At 44.9% G+C, this 26,308-nt stretch overlaps 2 protein-coding genes and 1 long non-coding RNA gene across 9 annotated transcripts in view; 1 reads left to right on the top strand and 2 right to left on the bottom strand.

The window, feature by feature from the left end:
• LOC128322650 (uncharacterized) overlaps positions 1-9,528 on the bottom strand; it is a 38,454-nt gene extending 28,926 nt beyond the window's left edge. Inside the window, exon 1 of the long non-coding RNA XR_008305846.1 lies at positions 8,479-9,528. This is a non-coding gene — a long non-coding RNA (uncharacterized LOC128322650). The remainder of the gene's footprint in view (positions 1-8,478) is intronic.
• Positions 9,529-14,902: 5,374 nt separating this feature from the next.
• On the bottom strand, positions 14,903-25,810 carry TMEM53 (transmembrane protein 53). Its single transcript, XM_053244334.1, has 3 exons — positions 25,630-25,810; positions 21,049-21,161; positions 14,903-16,128 (listed from the first exon to the last, which is right to left on the bottom strand). Exons 1-3 carry the CDS (start codon positions 25,697-25,699, stop codon positions 15,472-15,474), a joined length of 840 nt encoding a protein of 279 aa, XP_053100309.1. The 5' UTR covers positions 25,700-25,810; the 3' UTR covers positions 14,903-15,471.
• Positions 25,810-26,308, top strand: part of ARMH1 (armadillo like helical domain containing 1) — a 45,466-nt gene continuing 44,967 nt past the window's right edge. For 2 of the 7 annotated variants that reach the window (XR_008305845.1, XM_053244333.1), the window contains exon 1: positions 25,810-26,301. The gene's annotated coding sequence lies outside the window, so the exon portion shown is untranslated. The remainder of the gene's footprint in view (positions 26,302-26,308) is intronic. The other 5 variants (XM_053244332.1, XM_053244330.1, XM_053244329.1 and 2 more) reach the window with 5 other exon arrangements.

Consider the following 26,308-nt stretch of genomic DNA (forward strand, 5'->3'; position numbering starts at 1 on the left):
CTAAGCTTGCAGTCACCACTTTGCTTACTCCAGCTCTAGAACTGGCTTACACGATGTGCAGTGGGACAGCACGGCTATGAATGGCATCAGGGCAGCTGCAGAGCCATAAGGCAGCCCTAACACTGCCTTAAGGCAAACCCATAAGGCAGCCTGGTAAAGAATGCCCTATTGGGCAGGCAGTGCTGCCACACTTTCTCCCACCGTCACAAAGGGGAGAAACTGCAGCAGGGCTGCGTGCAGAGTCACGCACTCACTACAGTGTCAGGGCTGCCTTATGGGTCCACAGCAGCCCCAATGCAGTTCACAGTGGTGCTGTACTGCTGCACGTGTCGGCAAGTGATATTGATTAGAATCAGAGGCGTAACTATAGGGGGGCAGGGGGGCACATGCCCCGGGCGCCATCTTTTCTGGTCACGTGGGGGGCGCCGCCATGACCAATTAAAAAAATTTTTTTTTTAATTTTTTGTTAATACAAATATTTCCTGCTCAGTGCAGCAGCGCTGCAGCAGTCAAGGGAGCGCGTCGGTGCCCCCTTCCCCACGAGCGGTCCCTTCCGCGCTGCCTGCGCCCCCCCATTGCTTTGCTGGCGCCTGGCGGCCAGTCAGTGGCCTGGCTTGGCAGTGGCGGCGGGCGCTTGTGAGGAAAAACCTAAGTATAATGTAGTATGTTGGGGGGGCGGCAGGGGGGGCGCAGTGGGGGGGCGCCATTTCAGTGCTTGCCCTGGGCGCCATTTTCCCTAGTTACGCCTCTGATTAGAATAGCAACTCAGTTTACATATACTCCTCACCCACGCACCACCAGTGCTGGTATGAAAAATGGTCCAAATTCTCACACACATTCTTCCCTCTGTCATAGATTGCTCAGGGGCACCACTTGGTGTGTGTATCCCCCCTCCCCTTCGCCACCCTCAATAGTTACAGAAAAAGCAAAACTATTTTCTGATGAAAGAGGTTAATAAGGCTTTGCCTGTTAGTAGGAACTAGGATGCTTTAGCAGAGTTAAATAGATGTGCCCTTTGTGCAGGGCAAGACACTGGCAGACCTGTACAGCAGGGGGCAACAGAAGCAAATCTCAACAGGTTTCATTTTGCCATTCCTGGTCCAGGGGAAGGACTACTCTGAAGTACAATGCAAGATCTATCGTGGCATTACAAGGCTGCTACTAGGTCCCAACCTGGGGAGGTTGCCTATAGCTGTAAAAGCTCCAAGGCAGCAAGAGACAATGCAGTAGTGTGCCTTACACTCTGGTGCTTCATCTACACATCTCTTCTGCCTGCTATAGTAAGTTCTACTTCTGCCCCACAGCAGGTGGGAGAGAAGAGTGGATGAATGGGCTGTTGGAGCACCATAGTAGGTAGCACAACTGCTGCATTCTCTCTTGCTACCTTGGAGCTCTTAAAGTTAGAGGCAGCCTCCAGGTTGGGACCTGGCACAGGAATATAGGAAGCTGCCTTATGCCAAATCAGACCACTGGTCCATCAAGCTCAGTATTGTCTACACAGACTGGCAGCGGCTTCTCCAAGGTTGCAGGCAGGAGTCTCTCTCAGCCTTATCTTGGAGATGCCAGGGAGGGGAACTTGGAACCTGAATGCATGCAAGCATACAAGCAGGCAGGTGCTCTTCCCAGAATGGCCCCATCCCCTAAGGGGAATATCTTACAGTGCTCCCACTGTCTTCCACTCCCATTCAAATGCAACCAGGGCAGATTGTGCTTGGCAAAGAGGACAATTCATGTGGTCACCAGGAGTCGACACGGACTCAACGGCACACTTTACCTTTACTACAAAACCAGCTCAAATAAGTACTTAATATATCCTTTAAATTTAATTTACGGGAGGAGAACTGATATTGTGGTAGTAATCATTAAATTGTCCCATTTGCTAAGCAGGTTCCATCCTGGTTTGCATCTGAATGGGAAACATGTGTGAGCACTGTAACACATTCCACTTAGGAAATGGGGCCACTCTGGGAAGAGCACCTGCATGCAGAAGGTTCCAAGTTCCCGCCCTGGCATCTTCAGTTAGGGCTGAGAGAGGCTCCTGCCTGCAACTGTGGAGAAACTGCTGCCAGTCTGTGTAGACAATACTGAGCTAGGTGGACCAATGGTTTTACTCTATTATTATTTATTTACTTATTTATTACATTTATAAACTACCCCATCCAAAGACTCTGGGTGGTGTACAACAAAGCTGTCTATGACAGCTTCCTACATTCCTATCCTGAACTTCCTGTTCAAGCTCTTCTAATTGCATATGACAGCACTGACTTTAGACAGGAGCTTTCTGACAAGACTGAATCTACAACAGCCTGTAAATAAAGGTGCTCAGCTGAGAACCATTTGTTTTTTATTACAGGTTTTAGAACATGTAAACATATGTAAAAATCATGTTAAAAGAAATCATGTTAAAAATCATGTTAAAGAAAAGTGCCATTAAACATATGTCAAATGAATTTCCATCACAGCTAATGGTTCCATTTCCATTCCCACTACACATCTGGGACCAGAGGGCAAGACTTCCAACAGAGAGGGTGGCTTCCAGGCAGGCTTGAACCTCAACACCTCTCCTTTTAGAAATAAGCTACGACTATTCATGTAAACAGGACTTATGTATGCAAGAATTAACATTTACTTTAAGTTACCATACCAGAGGATGATGTCAGAAAAAAATCAAGCCCTGGGAAGCATTCAGGGGTGGCTCATTCTGCTCTAGAGGACTTGGATCCTCTCCAATCTTTACTAATCTCTGCAACACCCACCATCACCACCAGACAGAAAGCTATGGATATACTAGAAATTCTAGCTCTCTCTCCCTGTGAAGCTTGAAGTAAAGTTGTGCCGTCGAGTCGGTGTTGACTCCTGGCGACCACAAAGCCATGTGGTTCTCTTTGATAGAATACAGGAGGGGTTTACCACTGCCATTTCCCACACAGTATGAGATGATGCCTTTCAGCATCTTCCTACATCTCTTCTGCCCGATATAGATGTTTCCCATAGTCTGGGAAACATACCAGCGGGGATTCGAACCAGCAACCTCTTGCTCTCTAGGCAAGTTACCCAGCTGCCATTAAATCTTGGGAACAGGCCTCCATAGAGCCAAGCCCAAATCCTCAATAACCCTGGAGCAAGGCTGGAGAGAAAGTAACAGCTGGCCATTGCTCCTTCTAGAATCCATTCAGCCTCATGCCTGCTTCTCAAAATAACTCCCTAGCATGTCAGCCACGCTGCTGATATATGTCCCCTAAAGCCCTTGTGATTGCAGGTTGGGGAGTTTATCTCCAAGACCTAATTCCCATAATAAAAACTGTATCGAGTCATAAAGAAAGCATCCTTCTCATTCCCATTCATATGCTCAGTGTCAATACGTAGTTAGTTCCCTGGAGCTGCTGGTCCATTACACTCAGACAGAGACCCTTCGAGACAGGGTTGTTGGAATGGGAATAGCCTGTATAGTAGTCCCTGCTGCCAGTGGGACCATGAGGCTGCATTCATGTCCTGCCCCATCGCCCAGATAATAGGTCCTATTTTTAATGCTTTGAGACTACAGTGGTCCCTCTACTTACGAAATTAATCCGTTCCGAATGCACATTTGTAATTCGAAAAGTTCGTAAGTCGAAAAGCGGTTTCCCATAGGAATGCATTGGGAACGGATTAATGCGTTCCGGAGCCTAGAAAAAAGACCCAGACCCCCAGTAAGGCTTGCAAACTGCACAGGAACATTTCTTTTCAAGAATAAACAGGCAGTAAACAGGCAGGCAAGTCAAGGAAACCGCATGTAAAATTCGTAAGTCGAGGAAACCCCATCTAAAAATTTGTAAGTCGAAAAAACCGCATCTAAAACCGGATCTAAAACTGCCGTTTGTAACTCGAAAAATACTTATGTCGAGTAGTTCGTAAGTCGAGGGACCACTGTACATAGCTAAGATGTGACAAAAAGTAAGATTGTGACATATCTTATATCTGCAGGATTAGTTGGAACACGACAGTCCTACAGGACATATTGGATTTATTTATTTTTATTTCAGACCACCACACTACAATTTGAGGGATGTCAGGTTGGTATCTGTGTGTGGATGGGAGGGAAGAGCCAGGAGGTGAATGCTAACCTCCAGAATGTTGTTCAGTGTAGTGAGCATTCTGGGGTTTAGGATGCCACTCCTGGTACTTCCAAGGTTGCAGAGAGGCTGCTCGGAAGAAAGTGAGCGACCCAAATGAAAACCTATCACACAAGGAGAGGCTCAAAATGTAGCAGGGCACTATACCTCCTTGCCATTGATCAAAGCTAGGCCAGTTGGTTGCCTTGAATAGTAGCTTCCCCACAGTCCTCATTTGCCACCAGGAAATTCAGCAGAACAGTGTTAAGGAGGCTTTGGGTGTATCAATGCTGACATCTGCTGGCAGAAACAGGGGTGTTCATAGTTTTTGAAGAGCAGAATGTTTTGAAGTATTTCATGTAACTAACAACAATTCCATCAACTGACCCTCTACTCCCCCACAGCCCCATCACTTCCCATGATCCCTGAACATGGGGACGGAGGTACTATGGTGATGAAGACCCTGAGAATGCATCCCTAAGGCATAAAGCCATTAATCTTGCCATGTAGTGGATAAGGATAGCATTCCATCTGTGTGAGTCTGCAGCAGAGATGCAAGTCTATCAGCATGTTTTTGGCAGGGCTACTAGACCCCTAATAGTTGTATGACAAACAGAACTACAACAAGTAAAGGTTTCCCCATTATTGCATCCACATAGCAGGAACCTACTGAATTTCTGCTTGTCATGCAACCACTACAAGCATGAGTTCTATCAGAAAAAGACAATCCATCCTAGAAATACAAAGGGTGTTGTGCCATTGCTCATTAGAGACTCATTTTCTCAGATGTACGTTAAGGAATTTTTAAAAAATCAAATCTAAATCACAGACATTTAAGAAGCCAATGCTGGTATTTGCAAAGTTGGAATGTCTTGCACTCTCCCATGGGCATTCTGGCTAGTCCCAAGGTCTCAAGAAAGAGAGCAGGTAGTTAGACCCACATGCAAAAAATGAATGTTTGGGTCAGAGAAAACAAGACTTTCTCTCAACCCCTGGATTCTAACACAAGGGATTAACAGAGGCAAAACAACTTGAACTTATAATGAATGACAAGCAGCTTACACAAAGAAATACTTTTATGAAGAGCTATCAGTCTTTGTGCAATATACAGAGAGGTAGTGAAATGAACTGCAAGCATGTAGGTTCTATGGGGGTGTGGGAAGTAGCTAAGCGAAGCCCCCTTGACCGATCAGTTGACAAACATCACAATCATCTCATTTACCCACAATTGCAGGCAATTCCTAAACAACAGGGACACAAACAGGGACATTGCAAAGATAAGGAGAGAGAGCTTTAAATATTCAATTCAAAGATGTTCCTGACAATCAGGGGCACTTGGAAGGTAAGAAGGGAGACAGCAGGAACCGCTACCCTTCCATTGCACAGGCCAATGAAATTCCAAACTGAGCAAGACAGAATGATTATTCTACAACATGAAGCCAGATGCACAAAAATGAATTCCTGGGGGCAGGGGGAGTGTGGTTTCTTTCCAATATATGGTTTAAAGATGCTGTATATCTGCAAACTGCTAGGCTTTTTATATTGTCTGTTTAATCAAAAATGCTCCTTTCATTGTAATGCTATAAAGACTAAACACGATATCAACATTACCCTTTAAACTAAACTAAACTGAGCAAGCCATAGTTTGGACAAACACGTCTGTCAGAGAAGTGTTTTTGCCAGTTTTAGACTCCAGAACTGGATAGCCATCACTTGTCTCCAGCCCATTCATTCTACTCTCAATATAAACTAGTAACTTTCCATTCATTAAAATTCCTCTAGTGGCTTATCATGGGGAGGAAATTAAAAAGCAACACTTGGACCCCAGTACAGCTCTTCTCGTTTGGGGCCCATTAGTTGTATATGAATGCATATCTCCATCCACATTAAGATGCATCCAATCAGTTCAATGGTGATCAGATAAACATCAGGATGTAGATGTACATTTGCATCCACATCAGCTGTGAGCACTGAAGCCTGCTTGGGCATGCATATCATCCTAGCTGGATCGGGACATTTCCCTCTCCCTTCTTACAGCTTCTGTTCCTATTCTAGAAGCTGTAATCACACTCTCTTTTATTTCCTAGAGATGAACCTGAACCAAATTCTCTAATTCTTTTAAAATAAAACCCAGCAGTTTCCCCCCTCTGGATTTCCCACATTGTCTCACCATGTCTACATCTTCCCTAAGACCCAGAAACAGCCACATTTCCCCATGACTGCAACACTATGGGACTCCTATATCCTGTGTCACAACTTCACAACATGAAACTAACCTGAGAGATGTCAGCCTATGGAGTTAAGAAAATTTGTTTTGTGACAATGTCAACCACTTCTGCAGAAGACAATCTCCAGACTAAAAGTATTTGCCTAAAATGTTTTGAGAAAAAGACAGAAAAGCCTCAGATTCTGAGGCACAATTTCATCTCTGCAAGGAGAATGTCCCTTTCTGAAGCATCGTTTGCTGCTGTTGGGAGAAAAGCAACCAGAAAGGCTTTGGCATGAGCCAGTGCAGGCCCTGCCTATGTCCTTATCTCCCCCTGGGCCAGGGCTGCTTGAAACCACCTGCTTGGCTCTTTAATGGTTCCCTGATCCCAGCTGAGAAACCGATTAAGATTGACCGGTATGTGCATGTCCCGGCTGTCCTTTGACACTGTCGATACAGCTTGGGGAGGTTAAAGGTTAACGTCACACTTAGTGCAGTGAAGGAGGGTGTCAGGTTTGTTAAACACTCTGGTAATGAAGTCAGGGCAGCTGCATTATTTTGTCATTTTCCTGGCCAGAGAAAGGGAGAAACAGGCATAGCCCAAACAGATCTATAAGAGCTTACATTAGGAGGCCACCATCGCAGGTGTCGAGTTACACTAGCCCTAGTCCTAAGTGAAAGAGAGGCTGGGAGTCAAGGGCTGGAGGTCAACAGCTCTGCTGACTTGGAAGGTGGAGGTGGCGCCATGACTGCAAGTGTGCAAACAACATGTAGACAGGTCGATCCAAGGCAGCCATTACCTCTTCACACTCATACACACAGCTACCACTACCCACCCTGTTTGAGGTCTGCTTTGGAGGAAAGCAATTCCTAGCCTCACTTCTTGCCTGGGATGTACCACATGGGAGCAAATAAACTGCCTCTCAAAGCCCAGTCTAAATCCAGCATTATCCCCACTACCACTCCCAGCACGCTCCATCAGCTTCTGTAGACCTAAAGGGCCCGTCAACAATAACAAGGATAGGAGTCTGTTTGACAGACACCCACACCCACACACAAAGATAGCAGAGGGCTGCTGGGATTTCTCTGGTGAGGAAGGCATCCATTTCTTCACTTGCTCCTAGGCTGAGCCCTGACATTAAGACAGGCTGTGGGAGGAAGGCCTGACTCAAAGCAAACCCTGAGGAACTGGGACCATGCAGCTACCCAGCATCAGCACCCTTAAACATCACTGAAATTTAAAAACAAACAAACAAAATGGTTAAAAGGCAATTGTCAGGAAAGACTAAAAGAGAGCACAGGCTGGAATATTCCCCTGAAGCCCAGCACAGATGAGTTAGGTTCCCTGCACTGTCTCCTGAGGTGGCTTTAGACAAATCACCCTGCTCCACAAAGACTGTGATGATGCCCATGGGTAACGGGGTTCAGATGAGCAGAAGGGACACAGAGGTCCACTCTTCCTCTCTGGTTTCAGGCTTTGCAAACTGAGGGGGTGAAAATAAATAACTAGTTCCTGCCCAGGCCAATGAGGCAGAGGACATGCAAGGGAGGAGGGGAGACATAAATCACACCTAATATTTTATTTAAAATATCTTCAAATAGAGGAGAGATATGATCTATTGAATGTATTGAGAAAATGCTAATGCATAATAGCACGTGTCAAGAGGCTCGTCCATCACTCTCCGCTGCCTTCCGGGAGATCCATATCTAATTAACGGTAATGAATGAGCGAGCCATGCTGACGACAAGCCCCCAGTTTGTTATGGAAATCAGGCAAAACAATTAATTAAACAATCTGTCCTCACCATGGCAGTCTGGCCTCTGGGCCTCAATTCTGGTGCTGTTCTACCCACTAGCAAAGGGACGGTGGAGAGGGCAACATTCTTAGGCAATTAAGGTGCCAGTTTGGCACTCAAAGAATTAACATCCCACTTCTGCCTCCCAATCCCCAGCTCTTTGGATTTGGCCAAATCTTTCAATCACTCCCCACAACCTGAATTCACAGACAGGCAGAATGACCAACCAGTCCTTAATTAGTTCTGGGCACAGTCTCATGACTATGACTACAATTTGCATAGGTGCCCTGAATCAGAATGACAGGGGAATGTCATGCAAATGTCCTTTTCTGTTCTGCTAGCTCAGTATAAACAAGAAAGCAAACCAAAGTCCCACGTGCATTACCTTGAAATTGAAGCACTCTTGTTTTTGTGGTACAGACTACCAGAGGAAGGGAAAGAAGAAGCGGCAGCAACCACCAGGCACCACTCCTCCATGTTGTATTCCAGCTCCAATTAAGAACCACTCTCACCTCAGGTATCATTACTGAAACCATCAGAAGGAATGGAAGCAGCAGTCAGGTATCACACCAGCCAAGAATGTCCTCCCCCAGTAATTTCTACTGAATGTTAGTTATCATCTGTACTGGATTTTTCCTGCTGAGAGCCACTTTGGAAGCCAACTTTTGGCTGAAAGGCATGGAATAGAGATAGGTACGCAGGTGGTCAAGAGCAGCAATGCTGATAGCAAAGAAAAATGTATAATGGCTATTGCAGAGCCAAGAACCCATTAAGCAGCGCCTCTGTCGGTTCCTACCAAAAGACATTCTAGCATGCCTCTGGATTCCAGAAAGGCAACAAGAGGTTTTGAAATTATGACCATGAGACAGAAAATGGAAGCTCGCCCAGGGAGAAGCACATCGTAGTCTGTATCTCCAGTTTGTGGAATATGTCTTTTCCATGCACTGAACTCTAGGCTACACCACTGAATGAGACCAAGGTTCAGACTGCAGGCATGACTGCAAATATGCATAACTGGCAGGTAGTGTGGTAGATAGCTACTGCAAAACAAGCATCTGTAGGACAACAGTCATAATTTTTGGTCATATGCCTTTTTGGAAGGGTGGTATATAAATCAAATAAATAAAAATAAATACTACTTCTTATAGGACAACAGCATTAAAGCAAAAGGCAGCAGAAGATGACACACAATGGGGATGGGTGAGAAGGTACTATAAGCGATTAGATCTGTGCACAATCTGCAAGTTAGATGTACATCTAATGTAATCTAGAATCTGAAGCAAATTTTGAGTTATAGCAATAGCAATAGCACTTACATTTATATACCGCTCTATAGCTAGAAGCTCTCTAAGCCGTTTACAATGATTTAGCATATTGCCCCCAACATTCTGGGTACTTATGATCTTGGCCTTTCTGCTATTAGTCTAAAAACATGTTCAGCCTTCTCACAGCAGCAAAAATGTTGAGGGGGGAAATCAGGCAGTATCTGCTTAAAGAGCAAAATATAGAAGAGCCTTAGAAATGGTTGAAGTGAATACAGAAGATCTGTTCTGCTCCCTGAAATCTTCTCATTATTTATGCTATCTAATCTTATACTTTTCCTTCCTTCTCGTCCATTTTATTGCTATTCAGATTCAGTGGAAACCCAAATGAAACATACAAAATAATGTAAGCAAAACATGCATAATTGAATTCTCACTGCAGAATCTGTGCATTTTTTGGTCACAAATCTCTTTATACCTTTTGTAAACATATGTGCAAGAAGGGCCTTGAAGTCATGGTTGGGGGTATGCAAGACTTCATTTGCACACACATCACTCCAGGCTGGAATTCATGCCCTCCCTCCTTACCCCCGGACCCTGGTTCTCTGTCCTTACATGTCAATGTGCACAGAGATCCTGAGAAGCCAAATGTAGATTTCCAATTGGAGGCTTGTACTTGGCTCCTGGTCTATTGACACTGAAGCAAGAAGGGCTCAAGGTTAATTTCTTATCAATATCCTATTGTCAGCTCGTTAATCAAAGTGAGCAGTCCGAGGCAACTGAACCATGCAGACAGCAGAGAGAGAGGCACTCCCCTGTTAAGATCCACTTTTGTGCTTGTCTGGAACTAAACCCCACCCCAAACCTCACTATCTCCAGTTTGGACAGTTCAAGCTTTTCAACAGCCTTTGGTATTGGGCCCAATACAAACAGAAATATATTCAAATTAGACTTGAAATTAGTCTTCATATTAGTATCTGATGAGCCAATGAGGTGGTGAGATTAGAGCATTTGATCAGGTGCAGAGGGAGACAGCACTAAATCTTCATTCAGTCATGAAGCCCACTGAGTTACCCAGGGCTAATCACTATCTCTCAGCCAAACCTAACTCACAGGGCTGGTGTGACGACTAAACAGCAGGAAAAAGAACACGCTCCCCTGCCCTGACCTCCTTGGGGGAAGGGCAGGATATAAATGTAACTCACAACAATAAATCCTAAAGTGGTTGGAAACCAGCAGATACAAAATTGCACCTTGACCTTCGAGATCTCTGCCTAAGTTTTCCATTCATGAAAGGAAACAGTATCAACCTACTCACAGAGTTCCTAAGGGGCAAATACAATAAAAATTACACAACAATGTATGCGCCATATAAATAAGTACTACTAACCGTAGATATATACAGCAAAATGGTCAAACATGCATAAGTTAGCAGTGAAGATTTTTTTCCCCAGACACACATACCATGGTTGAAAGATACTCTTTTATACAGATTATTTTACTCTATAGCAGTGTTCCCTGTAACAAGAGGATCCCAGAAGTGGTTGACTATAATTCCCATAATCCCCAGACAAAGGTCACTGCAGCTGGAGATGCTGAGAGTTGTAGTCAACACCACCCAGGAATCCCTGTTACAGGGAACACTGCACTGTAGAACTCTGTCTTGTCTAGGTCAACTTTACTAGGATCATTTCCTAGCAACTTTGCACCTCAATATCACCAACCTGTTTGTCCTTCCATGCCTGTGGCCACCTTCTCCCTCTTTTCTTTTCCTCCTAGACATGTTCCACAGCTAACAATGCATGAACTATTTCCTGTCCTGTGTTTAATAAAAATTATTCTGGAACAACCACCATGCTAGAGGCTTTGCATAGAATATATCACTGCACCATCTGATGAATACCAGGAGTCTCTGCAAGGAGAAAAGCTCAAGCATGAATTAAATTATCATCCATTAAAGCTCGACACACTTATTTATGTAGGCTTTAAATGTTTTAAAGTTTGGTTAAGCCAGAGTGTCTTGGTGCACAAGAAGCTACCTAGGCAGTGTGCTCTCTTAATGTGCTTTTCCTGTGGCTGGTTCTCTATCCTCCCATTTTCAATATAAATGGTCCCTTAAAGGTGATCCCCATATTTGAAGTGGTATAGAAACCTAATACCACAGTTCTTAGGGTAAGGAGACAGATGAAGAGTGTTAAAATGCTGCATGAAACCCCTTTTAAGCAATGGGCTACTCCACACCTGCCCAATCTAAATGTATGGATCAGTCATCTTGTTTAGAATCTTTTGTATTTGTCAAAAGCAATAACCAGGTTAAAACGACCTTGGGACTGACACACCCTAACAGTACTTATAGCCTCATAAATAGCCATACAGTCTCATCAGAGTCTTAATTAATCCTCCATCCCTGCCCACCTTAAACTATACACCACCAAGTTCCACAGTCTATCCAATCTACATTTGCTGTTTTTCCATTCAATTCAAACAGGAGTAGAATTAGGCCACAGCTTGGAGATGTTAATAAAATATTGCTTCAATATCTACAATTGAAAACAAAATAAAATCTTACCATGTAAGAGTATTTGCATACCATCAGCAGCAGGGTCGCACTTATACCTATGTACCTATGTTTCTAAATAGGTTTATGCTTTCAGACTAAGTCAAAGATACTGCAAACAGAAACTGCTGAATTCTTTTTCTGATTACACATTCTATTACACATAGAATAGTGTTGAATATAAGACTGACCAATGAATCAATTCATAAGCCGAACTCTTCTCCATTTACCTTTATCCTTCTGAGGCAATCCACTGCTAGAGAAAATGCCCTGGGTAGAAAGACTGTAGATGTGAGCTTTCTGGCACATCTCCCTTTCTCAATTGTACAGTACAAGCAGTTCTCCTACATTGGTGTTAGATGGTCAATGTTCAGCCATTTATTCAGCCATTCTTGCTAATAGTACAGCAGTTCATTATATCTGCCCAAATAGTTCCTCTATTAAAAAAGGAGATATAATATCCAGCTATAAGCTATGAAATGACAACCCAACAAACAACTCAAGCATTTCTGCTGCCATGCCATGAATAAACATTTCAAAGGCTTAAAACAGAAATACACACAAAAAGCACTCTGATGAAACAATTTTTTAAAGAACACCTAAACCTCCTGCTATTTTGTTTTGAAGCCACTAGAGAGCAGCAGTCACACTAATTTCATAAACTAGGTTCTTTATCCAAGTAAATTTCCAATATGCAGTTGAAGTTCCTTTTATGAAGACAAAAAGCATTTTAACCAGGAAGTAAACTGGGAGCTACAGGCCTGTATCACTTACTAATCCCCAAACCTCCTTTATGCAAGGACAGTATTGTACTGTATCCATTTTCATTCTAGACGTGGATAACTTTTGCCAAAGCTACGCAGATAATCACACAGTGGAGAGAGTAACTTGCCTAGAGAGCAAGAGGTTGCTGGTTTGAATCCCCACTGGTATGTTTCCCAGACTATGGGAAATGCCTATCTCGAGCAGCAGCGATATAGGAAGAGGCTGAAAGGCATCATCTCATACTGCGTGGGAGATGGCAATGGTAAATCCCTCCTGTATTCTACCAAAGACAACCACAGGGCTCTGTGGTCGCCAGAAGTCAACACCAACTTGACGGCACAATGTAGATTTTATGGTTACAGCACTGGAACCTTTGAAATACCTCTGCAAAAGTCCAGTGGTAAAGTCGGAATGTAAACACATTCACATACTGCACACACTGGGTGCTGACAGATAAAGCATGCTCTACAAAATCTGCCAAAAAGCACATTATGACAATTTCCAGCTCTCTCCAACTAAGGCAAATGAGAGATCCTTAAAGCTACAGGTTTAAAAACCCTTATCCTTCAGACAGGGTTGTCCTTAGAGAGCCCTGGCAGGGGTCGGGGCCCAGGGCAAATCAGCCAGTGCGGGGGCCCCTTCCAATTAATTCTAATGGGGGTTAAAAGAGTGGGGCCTGGGGCAGTCGCCCTGCTTGCCATGCCCTAAGGACTGCCTAGAAGCCTCACCAGTTTCATTGGGATTACTCCAGAGTTCAGCATTTAGATGACTCAGAAAGACTAGATCACTAGGATTAAAGTTAGTTATTGTCCAAGAATACTTTAGCACAACTCCAACACCTATGTGTTAATCTCCACAATTGTGATTTTTGATACACAGAGGGTCAGGCTGAGGGGCGGGGGGGAAGCACTGACTGACTGGCCTATGAGTAGGTTTTCAAGAGTATATAACATGCAGTGCTACACAATGAAAACTGCAAAGTCACCTGAAACTGAAAAAGGGAAAGGAAGCAAATGGAGGCAGACACCAAGATGGATCAATCCCTTACATGTTAATTCAGCAGCTACAACAGCTTGGTTGGTACGCCAAAGGTCAATATCCTTGACTATTTTATGTCTTTTCCATTATGGGCACATAGTCAAGTTAGTTACTACTAAACACTTTCTGAATCTACTCCGAACTCATCATGGGTAGTAGACAAAGAGTGCTTGTCCATCATCTTTTCCATTCAGGCTTATGGGTGCAGATTTTAATCTATGTGACTATGCATATGCAACAAAGGTATAGCAGTTATTCCAGATTAACATGGACTCTACTCATGTTGGCCATCTGTGTGCATGCAATGAAGAAAGTGGCTGATATGATGTGCAGCGTGCAACAAGTGGTTCTTACTGCCTACTTTGCTGCAGGCACCTATAAACAATGCCATCACTGTTGCATGAGAGCACCCTCATGCTAATACATAAAACTGTACAATTGCACTTGTGTGACACTACACCCACTGGAAACAATGGCCATTGCACAAGCCCAATTTTACATATTAGCACAAGAGCACTCAGCAGTGTGGGTGATGCAGAACCACCTAGGTATGTTGCACATCATGTCAGCCACCAGCTCTAGAAAAGTTACACAAGCTAACTGGGTATATAAACTAAGTTATATACATGAACAAGGCACTAAGGAAATGCACCCCACCACCACCACTTTTATTGGTGTAGTATCTGTATTCTAGCTGAGACTATGGTGCCACTCATATCACTCTAATTAGACAAGTGAGAAAGTGTTTATAAGGCAAGCCTGAGAAGGAGCAGAAACCCAGAGTTGTTAGTGGATCCACAGACATAAGTGCAGGAACTAAGGCAGCAACCTAGGGGAAAAATGAGGAGAAAAGAAACACGAGTAGAGCTAGTCTTGTGGTAGCAAGTATGACCTGTCCCCTTTGCTAAGCATATGAATGGTTTGCATATGAATGGGAGACTTCATGTGAGCACTGTAAGGTATTCCCCTTAGGGGATGGGGCCACTCAGGGAAGAGCATCTGTATGCAGAAGGTTCCAAGTTCCCTCCCTGGTAGCATCTCCAAGACAGGGCTGAGGGAGACTGCTGCCTGCAGCCTTAGGGATGCCACTGCCACTTTGTGTAGTAGACAATACAGCGCTAGATGGACAAATGGTCTGACTTGGTAGAAGGCAGCTTCCTATGTTCCTAATGGAATGACGAAATGTGTATAGGCATGTCTTTATATATTCAGCAATTCTATATACATGCAGCAAACACATGGAATGTAATAATGGACCCAGATAGACTTCAAAGTCTGTGCTTGGTAAAATCTCAGAAGCAAAACAGGAAGACTTTCACTAGGTAGGAAGGCAGGGCTTTGGTGCTCTGTACAGCTCTGCATCCCTCATGAGCAGCAGAGTCAAAGTTTATAAAATAAGCAAATATACATACATATATGCTGGTCACAGTATACAGCTTTTCCTAGGACCGATTTTGTGTTTGTGTGTGCATGCACACACATCAGTTACAGAGCATTTTCCACCATTCCATTGATAAAATCAAGAGGAAAAAATGCATTGCAAGTTACATCAATCTGGACTTTCCCAGATCTATACAGCAGTCTTAGTTCCTAATGCTCAGCAACGTGGCAGTTTCAGATATTCAGGTTCCAAGAAACACTTTGGCTTCCACTGGTGACAGGCATGGCCAGCATTTTATCAAGAACAATTATGAATGGTTTTGCATGTATTGGGTACAAGATGAGGCAAATACTGATATCTGCAACCCTAGTGAGCCTAAATACCCCCAATGCAGTTGTACATGAAGGAGGTGCAATGAGCCACATATAAGGTGGGATATGCCCGCAGATGGCCAACGTGAGCAGAATCCACAAAATCCACAGCCTTAACCAGAACCCGATTGTGCTGCCGAGCCTCTATCATCTTCTCCACATCACTGGCTTGAATAACGGCATCAGCCTTAGAGTAGAGGTACAGCTCAGGCCAGGAACAGGGTTGTTTCAGCATGGCGTCATAGTGAGTCTCATTCAAAAAGCGGGACAAAGGATACAGTATGATCCGCAACGTCACCACCAGAACTCCAAATGTCAGTAGAAGAAGGTATTTTACACACACATTGGTTGATTCTAACACAACTGACAGGGCACGGAGAGCACCCCTCAGGTTCTTCCTGCCAGGAGCGCTGTCAAACACAGTTCCCACCACTTTCAGTTGCTGGAATTGCTGATGAGTATGAAGAAGCTCCACAATGTAACGGTAGAGCATAACACCACCATTGCTGAAGACATGAAAAAGTAGGGGCTTCGTCTCCATTTTGAAGTCAAAGAGGACCTCCAGCAGCTTCTTGGCCAAATTCTGCAGGGACTTTATACCCAAGGATTCTGAAAAGAACACCAACCTCCAGGGAGCCGTGTAGCGGATCACTATGCACCCCTGCGAGGAATACATACATTTTAGTGGGAGCCACATAATGCAAAGAGCAGCGATTGAAAAGATGCATGGGCCTTCTGTGCCAAGAGGATTTCCCTCATTTACTGCAGTTGGCTTTCCTCAGCCTTTCAGGAAAACAGCAACATTCTGTAAGCAATTTGGCAGAAAAATGCCAAGAACAATCTAAGCCCTAATGCTATTTTTGGGAACCAGCTCTGTACAGAACTGCTGAAAAGGGATGTGCACAGAACCGGTTCAGAGGCCCTTCATGGGCCTCCAAACTGGTTCAAAGAGCCGGCGGTTCTGCCGGTTTGAAGGCGGCAAAGGTGCCACTTTAAGAGACGGGGAGGGTGCACTTACCCCTCCCGCCACTTCCTCCCCCCCCCCCAGTGTGCTTTGTTTAGAAAGCTAATTGGGACAGTAGCATATCTCCCTGCTGCCCCGTTGCCTGGATATGGCCGGAAGTCCCCAGTGTGCCATCAGCACGTGCACGCAAGGGCGCATTGGGGACTTTCAGCCATATCCAGCCAACCGGGGCACCGGGACAGCAGGGAGATATGCTGCCACCCCGATTAGCTTTCTAAACAAAGGACGCCTGCAGGGGGAAAGTGGTGAGAAGGGTAAGTGCACCCTCCTCCGCTTTTAAAGTGGCACCCCCGCCACGTCTGAACCGCCACAGTTCCGTGCACATCCCTACTGCTGGACCACTAACTCTCCTTCCTGCTTAAAAAATAGCCACATGGTACTCCTGAGGGAATTAAAGCCATTGCTATGCCCTCTGGTGCAATCCTATCCACAGTACTGCAGAGAAGCACTGGAGGAGCATGTGTAGCAAATAATCCACATCCTATAAATATGGGCTCTGATAATTTTTCCCCACTTGCTTTAGCCAAAGACTGACACACTGACTGATGCAAGGTTATATTCTTCCTAGAAGATCAAGCAGCAGATCCAGTGCCCAAATCCTCAGACCATTTACATTGTGACTATTTATGAGACTATTTCAAAGTGGTTTGATGGTTGGTACTTTTAATGTACCATAACGCTTCAGTTAGCACATTTATATGCATTAACTCTGACCTCTTTAGAAAACAGAGCTCAGACTGAAGTCAAATGTAAATCGATGGACAAGGATTCCTAATAGTATGTGTCACTACCTTGCTCATCAAAATTTTCTCCTTGGCTATAGAATCAAAAAATGCATTTGCCAGATTTTTCAACTAGAGAGTAAACCCCTAGTAAGCCACACAAGGCCTTTACTGCTTTAAAGGTTTCAGACTACATGGAGTAGTCTAATCTATTACAGTCCTGAAATATTGCTATAGTCAGACCGTTGCAGTATCTATAGCTTGGATGAGAAAGAGGATCCATCCCATTCTTTGCTAAGTACCCACTTTACAAATTAAGTAGTACAGCCTATGCCGTCATATCTCAAAGTTTAAAAAATGCAGCTGCTGAATTATGCTGGTGTTGATTGTCAGGTGTCTGCTTTAAAACAGCCAAAGCTATAAAATAATGTCACTTTGCACTTACAAATGTTGCTACTATTTTGCTTTAGATTAGTCGTTTTGCTGCTTCTTCTCTTTATACTACATATTCTAATTAACGTTTAAAAAAAAATTAAATGTCATGTGTGCTTTGTACCCCGCCTTATGACCTTCTGTGTACAACAGTAAATAAGCTACTGCTGCTACACCAGGCTGTGAATTCTACCTCTATTAGTTAACAACAAGTTTTAAATGTGTTAAGAAATTAAGATGTGCAGTCCTATGCATGTTTACTTGGAAATACATCCCACTGAGTCTAATAGGACTTACTGTCATGTTAGGTGCTGATAAAATTATGGCCCTAGCCTGCCTCTGCCCTGCACAACATCCAAAACGTCCTAATTCTCTTGGTGTGTGGGTGTGGGTGTGGGTACACTTTGCAAGAGTTAGTCCTTTTTTTTTTTGTGGCTGTCTAGAAACACAGTGACACCTGTGGCTTCCTTCTCCCCACTCCACATCTATTACCATACAGTCTGATCATCTCCGAGCTTCAGAGACGCTGCTGTTTCATGGCTGTAGGAAATAGGTAGAAATGTTCTGGTGCTACAGCATCTAGGCCATGTTGTGCTATGCACCCCTAGCACTGTTCAAACAGCCACCGCTGTTGCTATTCAATAAAACTGTCTTCTATCAGTAGCCATTAGTTCCCAGGTTCCTAAAAAGACGACAGCCTATTTGTTGTATTCTATCCAGTATCTTTTATGTTTCGTTGTTTAGAAATTTGTCCCAGTGGGGATCTTGTGGGGGCAGGGCAATCAGAAAGGAAAAGGGAGGGGAAGGAGAAGGAGAAAATGGAGTAGTTTCTGGATAAACTCTTAGTTAAATCTACATAAGACTAATTTGTATTTGTGAGTGAAACAACTATAAAACACCATTGTACTTATAAATGTGCAAAAACTATGTGAATTAATGTCTTCAAACAAAAAGGAACCAAGGCCCATATGGAGCAGGTCAAGTCGCTGGGTTTGCAGATTGGTTTGTCAAGAATTTAGAGAATGTGAACACTTGAGCAACACATGTTTAACAGTGAAAGGAACACAAGACACACTCATTAGCAGGGCCTCCCATCATGCTGAAGCTACTGTACCTCTGTACCAAAGTACATCTTTCAGATTCAGATGCACAGCTGCAGTGTATCTTAGAGGTCTCAAAGATGCCGTGGTGGGGCACTACTTCTCTCCTGGAGAATTCACACAAGCATTGACCTCTATAAGTAGTTTCCCCTCTCTTACTCAGGGTTTTCCACTTCCAAATAGGGATGTGCATGAAAGACCAGCGGTTCAACTGGTTCGAATGGGGGGATACCTTTAAGGACTGGGGAGGGTGTGCTTACACACATACGCCGCCGCGTTTCGCCCACCGGTACTGCAGTTTAAAAGGGTCCAGCAGGGTGGCAGCGTACCTCCCTGCCGCCCCATTGCCTCCTCGGACCAGAAGTGATGGCGCGTGTGCACATGTCAGGCACAAGAGAGAGCGAGTGCGACGTGCGTGCACACATGAGCCGGATACTTCCAATCCAGGAGGCAACGGGGAAGCAGGGAAGTACACTGCCACACCGCTAGACCCTTTTAAACTGCAGCGCCGGTGGGGGGAAACACGGCCGGTGGGGGGAAGAGCACCCTACCCAGTCCTTAAAGGTATCCCCCCTCCACCCTCGAGCCGCCCCCTGCCGGTTCCGTGCACATCCCTACTCCCAAACACAGACAAATTATTCTGTAGTTAACTGGAGTCTACCTCACAACTCACTTGTAATCCAGATTTCAAGAGTAATTCTGACAATATTTTCAGAAAATAACATCCGTGTTACATTATGATCAACCTGCCAATACCAAAATCTAAAGAACTGAAAGGATAGTCTTGTTCCAAGGCTAAGCCCATCTATAAAAACATCTTCTCTCTGGCAGTGTTTCTCAGCAGAGGGCTATCCAAAATGGATCTTTCTAGTTTGCTAGTATCCTTAACCAGGCAGTGCACAAATCTGGCTCACTTGCTCAGAGAGAGAGATACATTCCTTCATTTCCTGAGTCCTGGGGTCACACCCTGGGTAAGTACAAGTAACTCCAACCCTCCTTTGCTAGGATTACAGTGATGTACAAGTGGGGTTTGTTAACTTCAGCTGGTGATTTTTTCAGCAATTTCAGTCACAACATATGAACATTTTTGGAACAGGGAACCATTTTCTCATACCTTTGCTAAATAAACTGCTTTGAGAACTGTTTTAACTGAAAAGCCATATATTGTATAAATATTTTAACAGCAGCAACAGCAGCTCTTATACCCTTGCATTCTACACAGCCCAAGAACAGCTGATTTAATGAGACAGTTGAAAAGGCTCTGTAGAAACCTTTTCCACTTAAAACTATTCTCAGGCATGTTGTACAGCTAAAATAACTAGCTAAATACACATGGCTATCAGGAGAGAGAAAGGCACAACTCCTCAACAAACGGATTCTATTTAAAACATCTATCAACTGAGATAGATGGATGAAGGCCAGACAGGACCTTTTAAAACTCGTATCATTTTCAGACTCCCTGAAGAAACACAAAACTGGTAGCTCTTCAATGTCCTCTAAAATGCACTTCAAGAAGAATACCAAGCAACCACACAATGCTGAACTATGGTTCCTACCAAACTGAAGGCAAAGGACAGTTGATATTGCCTTCAGTTAATATTACAAAAAAACTTAAATATTAATAGCACAGAGAACACTAGTCGAACTTGGAAATCAAGTTAGATCAAGATCAAGCCATATATCCCAACTTAATACATACTATGAGGCCCCAAAGCCATCATTCATTTTCAATATACAAAGGGGCACCTACTTAGTTCACCACTAATTTCTGCACTGAAACAGGATATTTTTTGTTTATTTCTTTTTACTTTTATATCCTGCTCCTCCTCCAAGGAGCCCAGAGTAGCTCACAACAACCCTGTGAAGTGGATTAGGATGAGAGATATATGATGGGCCCAAAGTTACCCAGTGAGTTTCATGGTTGAATAGGGATTTGAACTCTGGTCTCTCCAGTCCTAGTCCAGCACTCTGACCAATCACTCAAGAAGAGTTTTATCCAGCCACTTTGCTAACTTCTGTGGTTTTTCAAAAAGTTAAGGACAAAATTTTGGATTACACTTAGCAGCGGTTTCAGATTTTTCTACTGCAAGCAGGGGGGTGGATGATGAACCACAAGAGTCTAATCTACATCATGTTGGAGAATGAGCAAGTGGAAAAGATAAAAAGGGTGACAGATGCTCTGAAGAGTGCCAAGTGTTCTTCCTGGTGAATTTCTAGGTGGGCCAGTAATGGTTCTCACACCAAGGAACAGCAGAGAAATTGAGTTGTAGCTAAGGTAAATATTTTAAGAGTACATTACTCACCTTCTTAAGGTAGATGGTGCTGTATTTTGCCAGGTATCTATCCTTACAGCCAGCCCACCCAAGCAGTATCACCACAGGCAAGTTGTCTTTACTTCCTTTCTCAGCATTTGCATCTGAAAAAGCAGGAAGACTGAAGTTTGTCTTCATCTTAACATAAACAATAAAACCACATAACCATGGTTTCTCAGATTGAGGCTGTGGCCAGGAGTGCTTTCTATCAACTTTGGTAGATACGAGAGCCGTGTCCATTCCTTTAAGATAATGATCTCAAAACTTTGGTGCACTCACTGGTAACTTCTAGGCTTGACTACTGCAATGCGCTCTATGCGGAGCTGCTTTTGTATGCAATTCAGAAATTTCAATTATTTCAAAAAGCCACATCCAGATTGGTCTCCAGGGTTTCTCGGAGAGACCATATTGCACCTGTTTTAAAAGAGTTGCATTGGCTGCTGATATGTTTCAGGGCAAAATACAAAGTGTCGGTAATTACTTTTAAAGCCCTAAATGGCTTAAGGACATAAGAACAGCCCTGCTGGATCAGGCTCAAGGCCCATCTAGTCCAGCATCCTGTTTCGCACAGTGGCCCACCAGACACCGCTGGAAGCCACAGACAGGAGTTGAGGGCGTGCCCTCTCACCTGCCATTACTCCCCTGCAACTGATACTCAGAGGCATCCTGCCTTTGAGGCTGGAGGTGACCCACAGCCCTCCAACTAGTAGCCATTGATAGACCTCTCCTCCATGAAGTCATCCAAACCCCTCTTAAAGCCATCCAGGTTGTTGGCTGTCACCACACACCTGGCTTAGGACCAGGTTACCTAGGAGAGTGCCCTCTTCAGCATGATCCCCACCACACATTAAGGTCTTTGAGAGAGGTCCATCTCTGGCTGCCGCCAGTTCATTTAGCAGAGACCCAGGACTGGGCCTTCTCTATAGTTACTCCTATGGAATGTAATTACTCCTATGCTCCTGTGGAATGCGCTCCCTATAAATACTGGAGGCTTAAGATCTTTAGTAGCCTTTAAAAGAGTCCCAAATCCTGATCCTCAATGGTTTTTAAATGGTTTTAATTTTTAATTGTTTTTGTGGGTTATTTATTTTGCTTTTTTCTGTTTTTATTTATGTTAACCTGCCATCTGGGTGAGGTGGTATAAAAGTTAAATAAATAAATATTTTACTTAATAAATAAAAGGAGAGAGCACACTGGTACAGATCCAACACTTCTTGAATTGTGAATACTTTCGGCCATCTCATCGCACCATTTTTAGTATATCCAGAACAGCTTATGTGCACCACTTATTTATGACTGCTTGATACCCTCAAGCAGGGGCACCATTATGCCTGGTCTTGGGGGCCCAGATCCATGTGCCCACTCTCCTAGAGGTCCCCATGATCTCCCCCAAGCTCTTGCCTGTGGGCTTCTCAGAGGCATCTTCTAGTGGACCAATTTGTGAGACAGGATGCTGGACTAGATGGACCTTGGGCCTGATCCAGCACGGCAGGCTGTTCTTATGTTCTTAAAAAAGGGCCCCTTTTATATTTCCAAAATGGCCTGGCCTAGACTTCTGAAATTGGGCACAGATGTAGGACAGGTTAGCAGGACTGTGTGTACTGAGTCTGAAGCGGATCTGTTTATTTGTAATGATTTTTTGAATTTAAAAAAACCCTTCAAAGCAAATCCTGTAAGTGGCTTTTTTCATGGCAGAATATTATTTTTTAAAAAATCTGGAACTCAAGCCCCCTCCTGAGTCATAATTCTGCCCCTATGCAAAGAATTCTGTCCTTTGCTTTCATAAAAAAAGTGCAACACCCTACCACCACCTTTTCCCCAACCCTTTACATTTCCAGAATGGCCTGGCCTAGATTTCTGAAACTGGGCACACATGTAGCCCCAAGATGGCAGGGTTCTGTGTATTTTTATTTCAAGGAAATCAGTCAATCCTGTGCTTTTAAATTATTTTCCTCTGCTGCCAGAAAGAGTTCTCTCTATCCATAAAATACTTCACACCTAGCAAAAGTCAAACTGTTACTTCTGAACTTTTTTTTTAAACACAAATGCACTATGTTCAAGTTGGTTTGTGATCCAAAAAGCCTGCATGAGAACTGTGAAGCAATGGGCATGCGTTATGGTTTTAATTCCCCCCTCTTGCACTGTTTCCCGAATGCACTATATGTCCAAGTTGGTTTTGTGTTTGAACAGTGCAGCAAGGGACACGTGTTGTGTTCCAGTTTATGAATGCTCAAGAAGCTGTGTGAATGCACTAGGGCTTGCATAGTCTTCTCTCCTCTCCCCAAATGCACTCTGGCCCAGACCTGTGGGTTTGTGGTGAAATGTATATAAACACAGAGACAGGGGCGTAGCAAGGTTGGAGTGGGCCCAGAGACGAGATTTTAAAATGGGCCCCCACCACTCAAAGTCCAGGGCCTCCGCACACCCCAGGCCCCCAAGGATTTAAGTCTGATATTTCAAAATAAGTATGCTGCCTGGAAATACAGTTCACTGAATACACACATGCACATGTCACATATATAGTGATATACATTGAGTACTATACATTTGTATTACTTTTAATGCCTAGAACACACTAGAAAGATGAATTATTAAAATGGGCCCCTCGCTGCAGATTAGCAAAGGAGACTTTCAACCATGCAGGGTGAGCCTATGTTTGTTTTCTCAGAATTCTGAACAAATTCAGTCGATTCCAGGAGGTTTTTCACAGGAGGCTTTTAAAGCTCTTTCACACACATCTCCTCTGGAATGGAGGTGCTGCATTCACATGTTGGCCAGATTTACCCTGAAGTCCCTGCGAGTTATTGGGGAGCAGTTCACACACAAGAAAAATAAAATAAAATAAAAGCACAACACATGCTTCTCACTCAGACCTTCTGGGTTGCAAAACAACTTGAACATAAGTGTATTTATAAATGAATGAATGAATGAATAAAATAAATATAATACTGTTTGTTCCAATAGTTTTTGTAATTTTCTGCCATGAAACAAGCCACTTATAGGACTTAGATAGCTTGGAAAATTTGCTGGCTTAAAAAAAAATCTGTTTTAAAATAAATATCCAGAGACTTCTCAGTCCCTCCCCCCGATATCAAAGCCCTATGGCAAGCAGATCCCTATGTATCCCGGGGGGCGGGAAAGGTAACCACAAAAAGGAGTTCACACTCTACCTGGCAAATGCTGGGCAGCAAGGGGTCTGCTGCAGAGAACAGTGGTGGCCACTCTGGCTGCCTCCTCCTTCCTGGCTGCTTGGGCCCTACTCGAGTTCAGGCTTCACAGAGGCCTACACGGAGGCCTCCGTGGAAGCCCCCCACCCGCCAATCAGCTGAGAGGCGGGAGAAAAGGAGCTCTTTGCAGCTTGTCTGCTGCCTGGATTGCCGGCCAGGAGAACAAGCTGGAGAGACGGCGAACAGGGCAAGTGGCTGAGGAGCCTTGGGGCTGGGCAGGGGGCAATGGGGAGTCACGTGAGGTGCCTCTGGGGGGCCCCTCCAGGCAGTGGGGCCCCCAGACGACTGTCTCCCCTTGCCCGATCGTTGTTACGCGCCTGCACAGAGAGGATGCTAATGTTGCAGGGGACCCCTGTAAGTTCATTATATCCAGGGTCCAAAATTAGGAGAGCTGGTCTTGTAGTATCAAGCACAAATTGTAGGGTTGTGTAAAAACACAATTTAGCTGTACAAATCGCATGCACCTCCCTTTAAAATCAAGGGCTAACACAGCCCCTTTCAAGAGGAGCAGAGCAGGTCCATACCTGCTCCTCCTCTGCTCACCAACACTGCTGCCATCCCGGCACTTCCCCCAGCTATAGCCGTGTGCCAGCGGAGCACCTCCCTACTGCCCCTGCATGGCACCAGCACGCAAATGGCCTCTGCACAAGCACACCGGCACCACACGGGGCAGCTGGGAGATGCCCCACTGGTTTGGGGGCATAACTGAGAGGAGCACTGGGATGGCAGCAAGTGGAGGAGCAGAACTGCTCTCCTCCACTTTAAAGGGGCTGTTTAAGCCCTCAATTTTAAAAGAGAGGTGCCCACAATTCGGACAGCCAAATCGCATTTTGACATATCCCGAATGAACTGTCCCCTCTACTAAGCAGGATCCACCCTGGTTTGCATTTGAATGGGAGACATGTGTGATCAGTGCAAGATATTCCCCTTAGGGGACTGAGCCGCTGTGGAAAGAACAGAAGGTTCCAAGTTCCCTTCCTGGCGGCATCTCCAAGAGAGGGCTGAGCGAGACTCCTGCCTGCAACCTTGGAGACGCCGCTGCCAGTCTGTGTAGCCAATACTGAGCTGCACCAATGGCTTGACTCGGTATAAGGCAGCTTCCTGTGTACCCAGCTGTACCCCTGCCCTCAAGATTAAACACCCTGGCCCTGGAAAGCGATTCCGGGGCTAAACCACGGAGAACACAGCCTCAAAATCACACTGTTTGAGAGGAGGAGAGAGAGAGAGAGAGAGTCCCAGCCTCCTTCTAAGCTCCACCACGACCTTCCTCGCCTTCTCCAGCTACCCACCCGGGAGCTCCATATGGGAGACCCCTCCCACCACCCAGCGGCCCTTCGGCGCTCACCCGCACTTGGCTCCCGCGAACCCGGGGGCAGCTCCACGGCACAGCGGAGTTCTTCAGCCCTCGTCCTCATTGCTGCTAGCTACGCCGGCTCACCCGTCCAGCTGCTACCCACACTTCCGCCCAGAGCCTGCCGGAAACTCCCGCGAGTCCCGCCCCTTCTTAGGCTTCTTCCAGCAAACCCGGAGCGAGGAACTGCCTGACGATTCTGTGACTGGAATCGCCGTGATGGTGCTTAGCAACCGAAATGCCAACTGCCGCCGCCGCGCGTTAGCAACCAAACCAAACCGAACTCGGCGGTGTGGTTGACCAGACCTGCCGAAAGGGTCCCGCTCGGAGTTGTTCTTAAGCAGTCCGGGAAGGAAGGAAGGGTTTCCTGGTCCTCAGGTGGGGACGCAGGCTGGAGGACCGCTGATATGTGTATGCGGGAGAACTGAAAGGGGATGGTGAGCAGAGCTCCGTTCCTAAGAAGGCAGAGATGCCAGCAGGCAGCAGCCGGGGACGGGGTCCAAATCTGGAAGCTGCCCTTGAAACTCTGCTGCTCCTTTAGTCCTTAATGTGTGGGGACAGGCTGTGGTTACTTTCTGGTGAGAGGAAGACCAGACCTTTCTGACTCCAGCTAAGCGCTGGTGTGGGATAACTTCATCATTCAAGCTGGAATAGGACATTTCCTAAGTAAGAA

The sequence above is a fragment of the Hemicordylus capensis genome, chromosome 4 (genome assembly GCF_027244095.1).
Source record: "Hemicordylus capensis ecotype Gifberg chromosome 4, rHemCap1.1.pri, whole genome shotgun sequence".
Classification (NCBI taxonomy): domain Eukaryota; kingdom Metazoa; phylum Chordata; class Lepidosauria; order Squamata; family Cordylidae; genus Hemicordylus; species Hemicordylus capensis.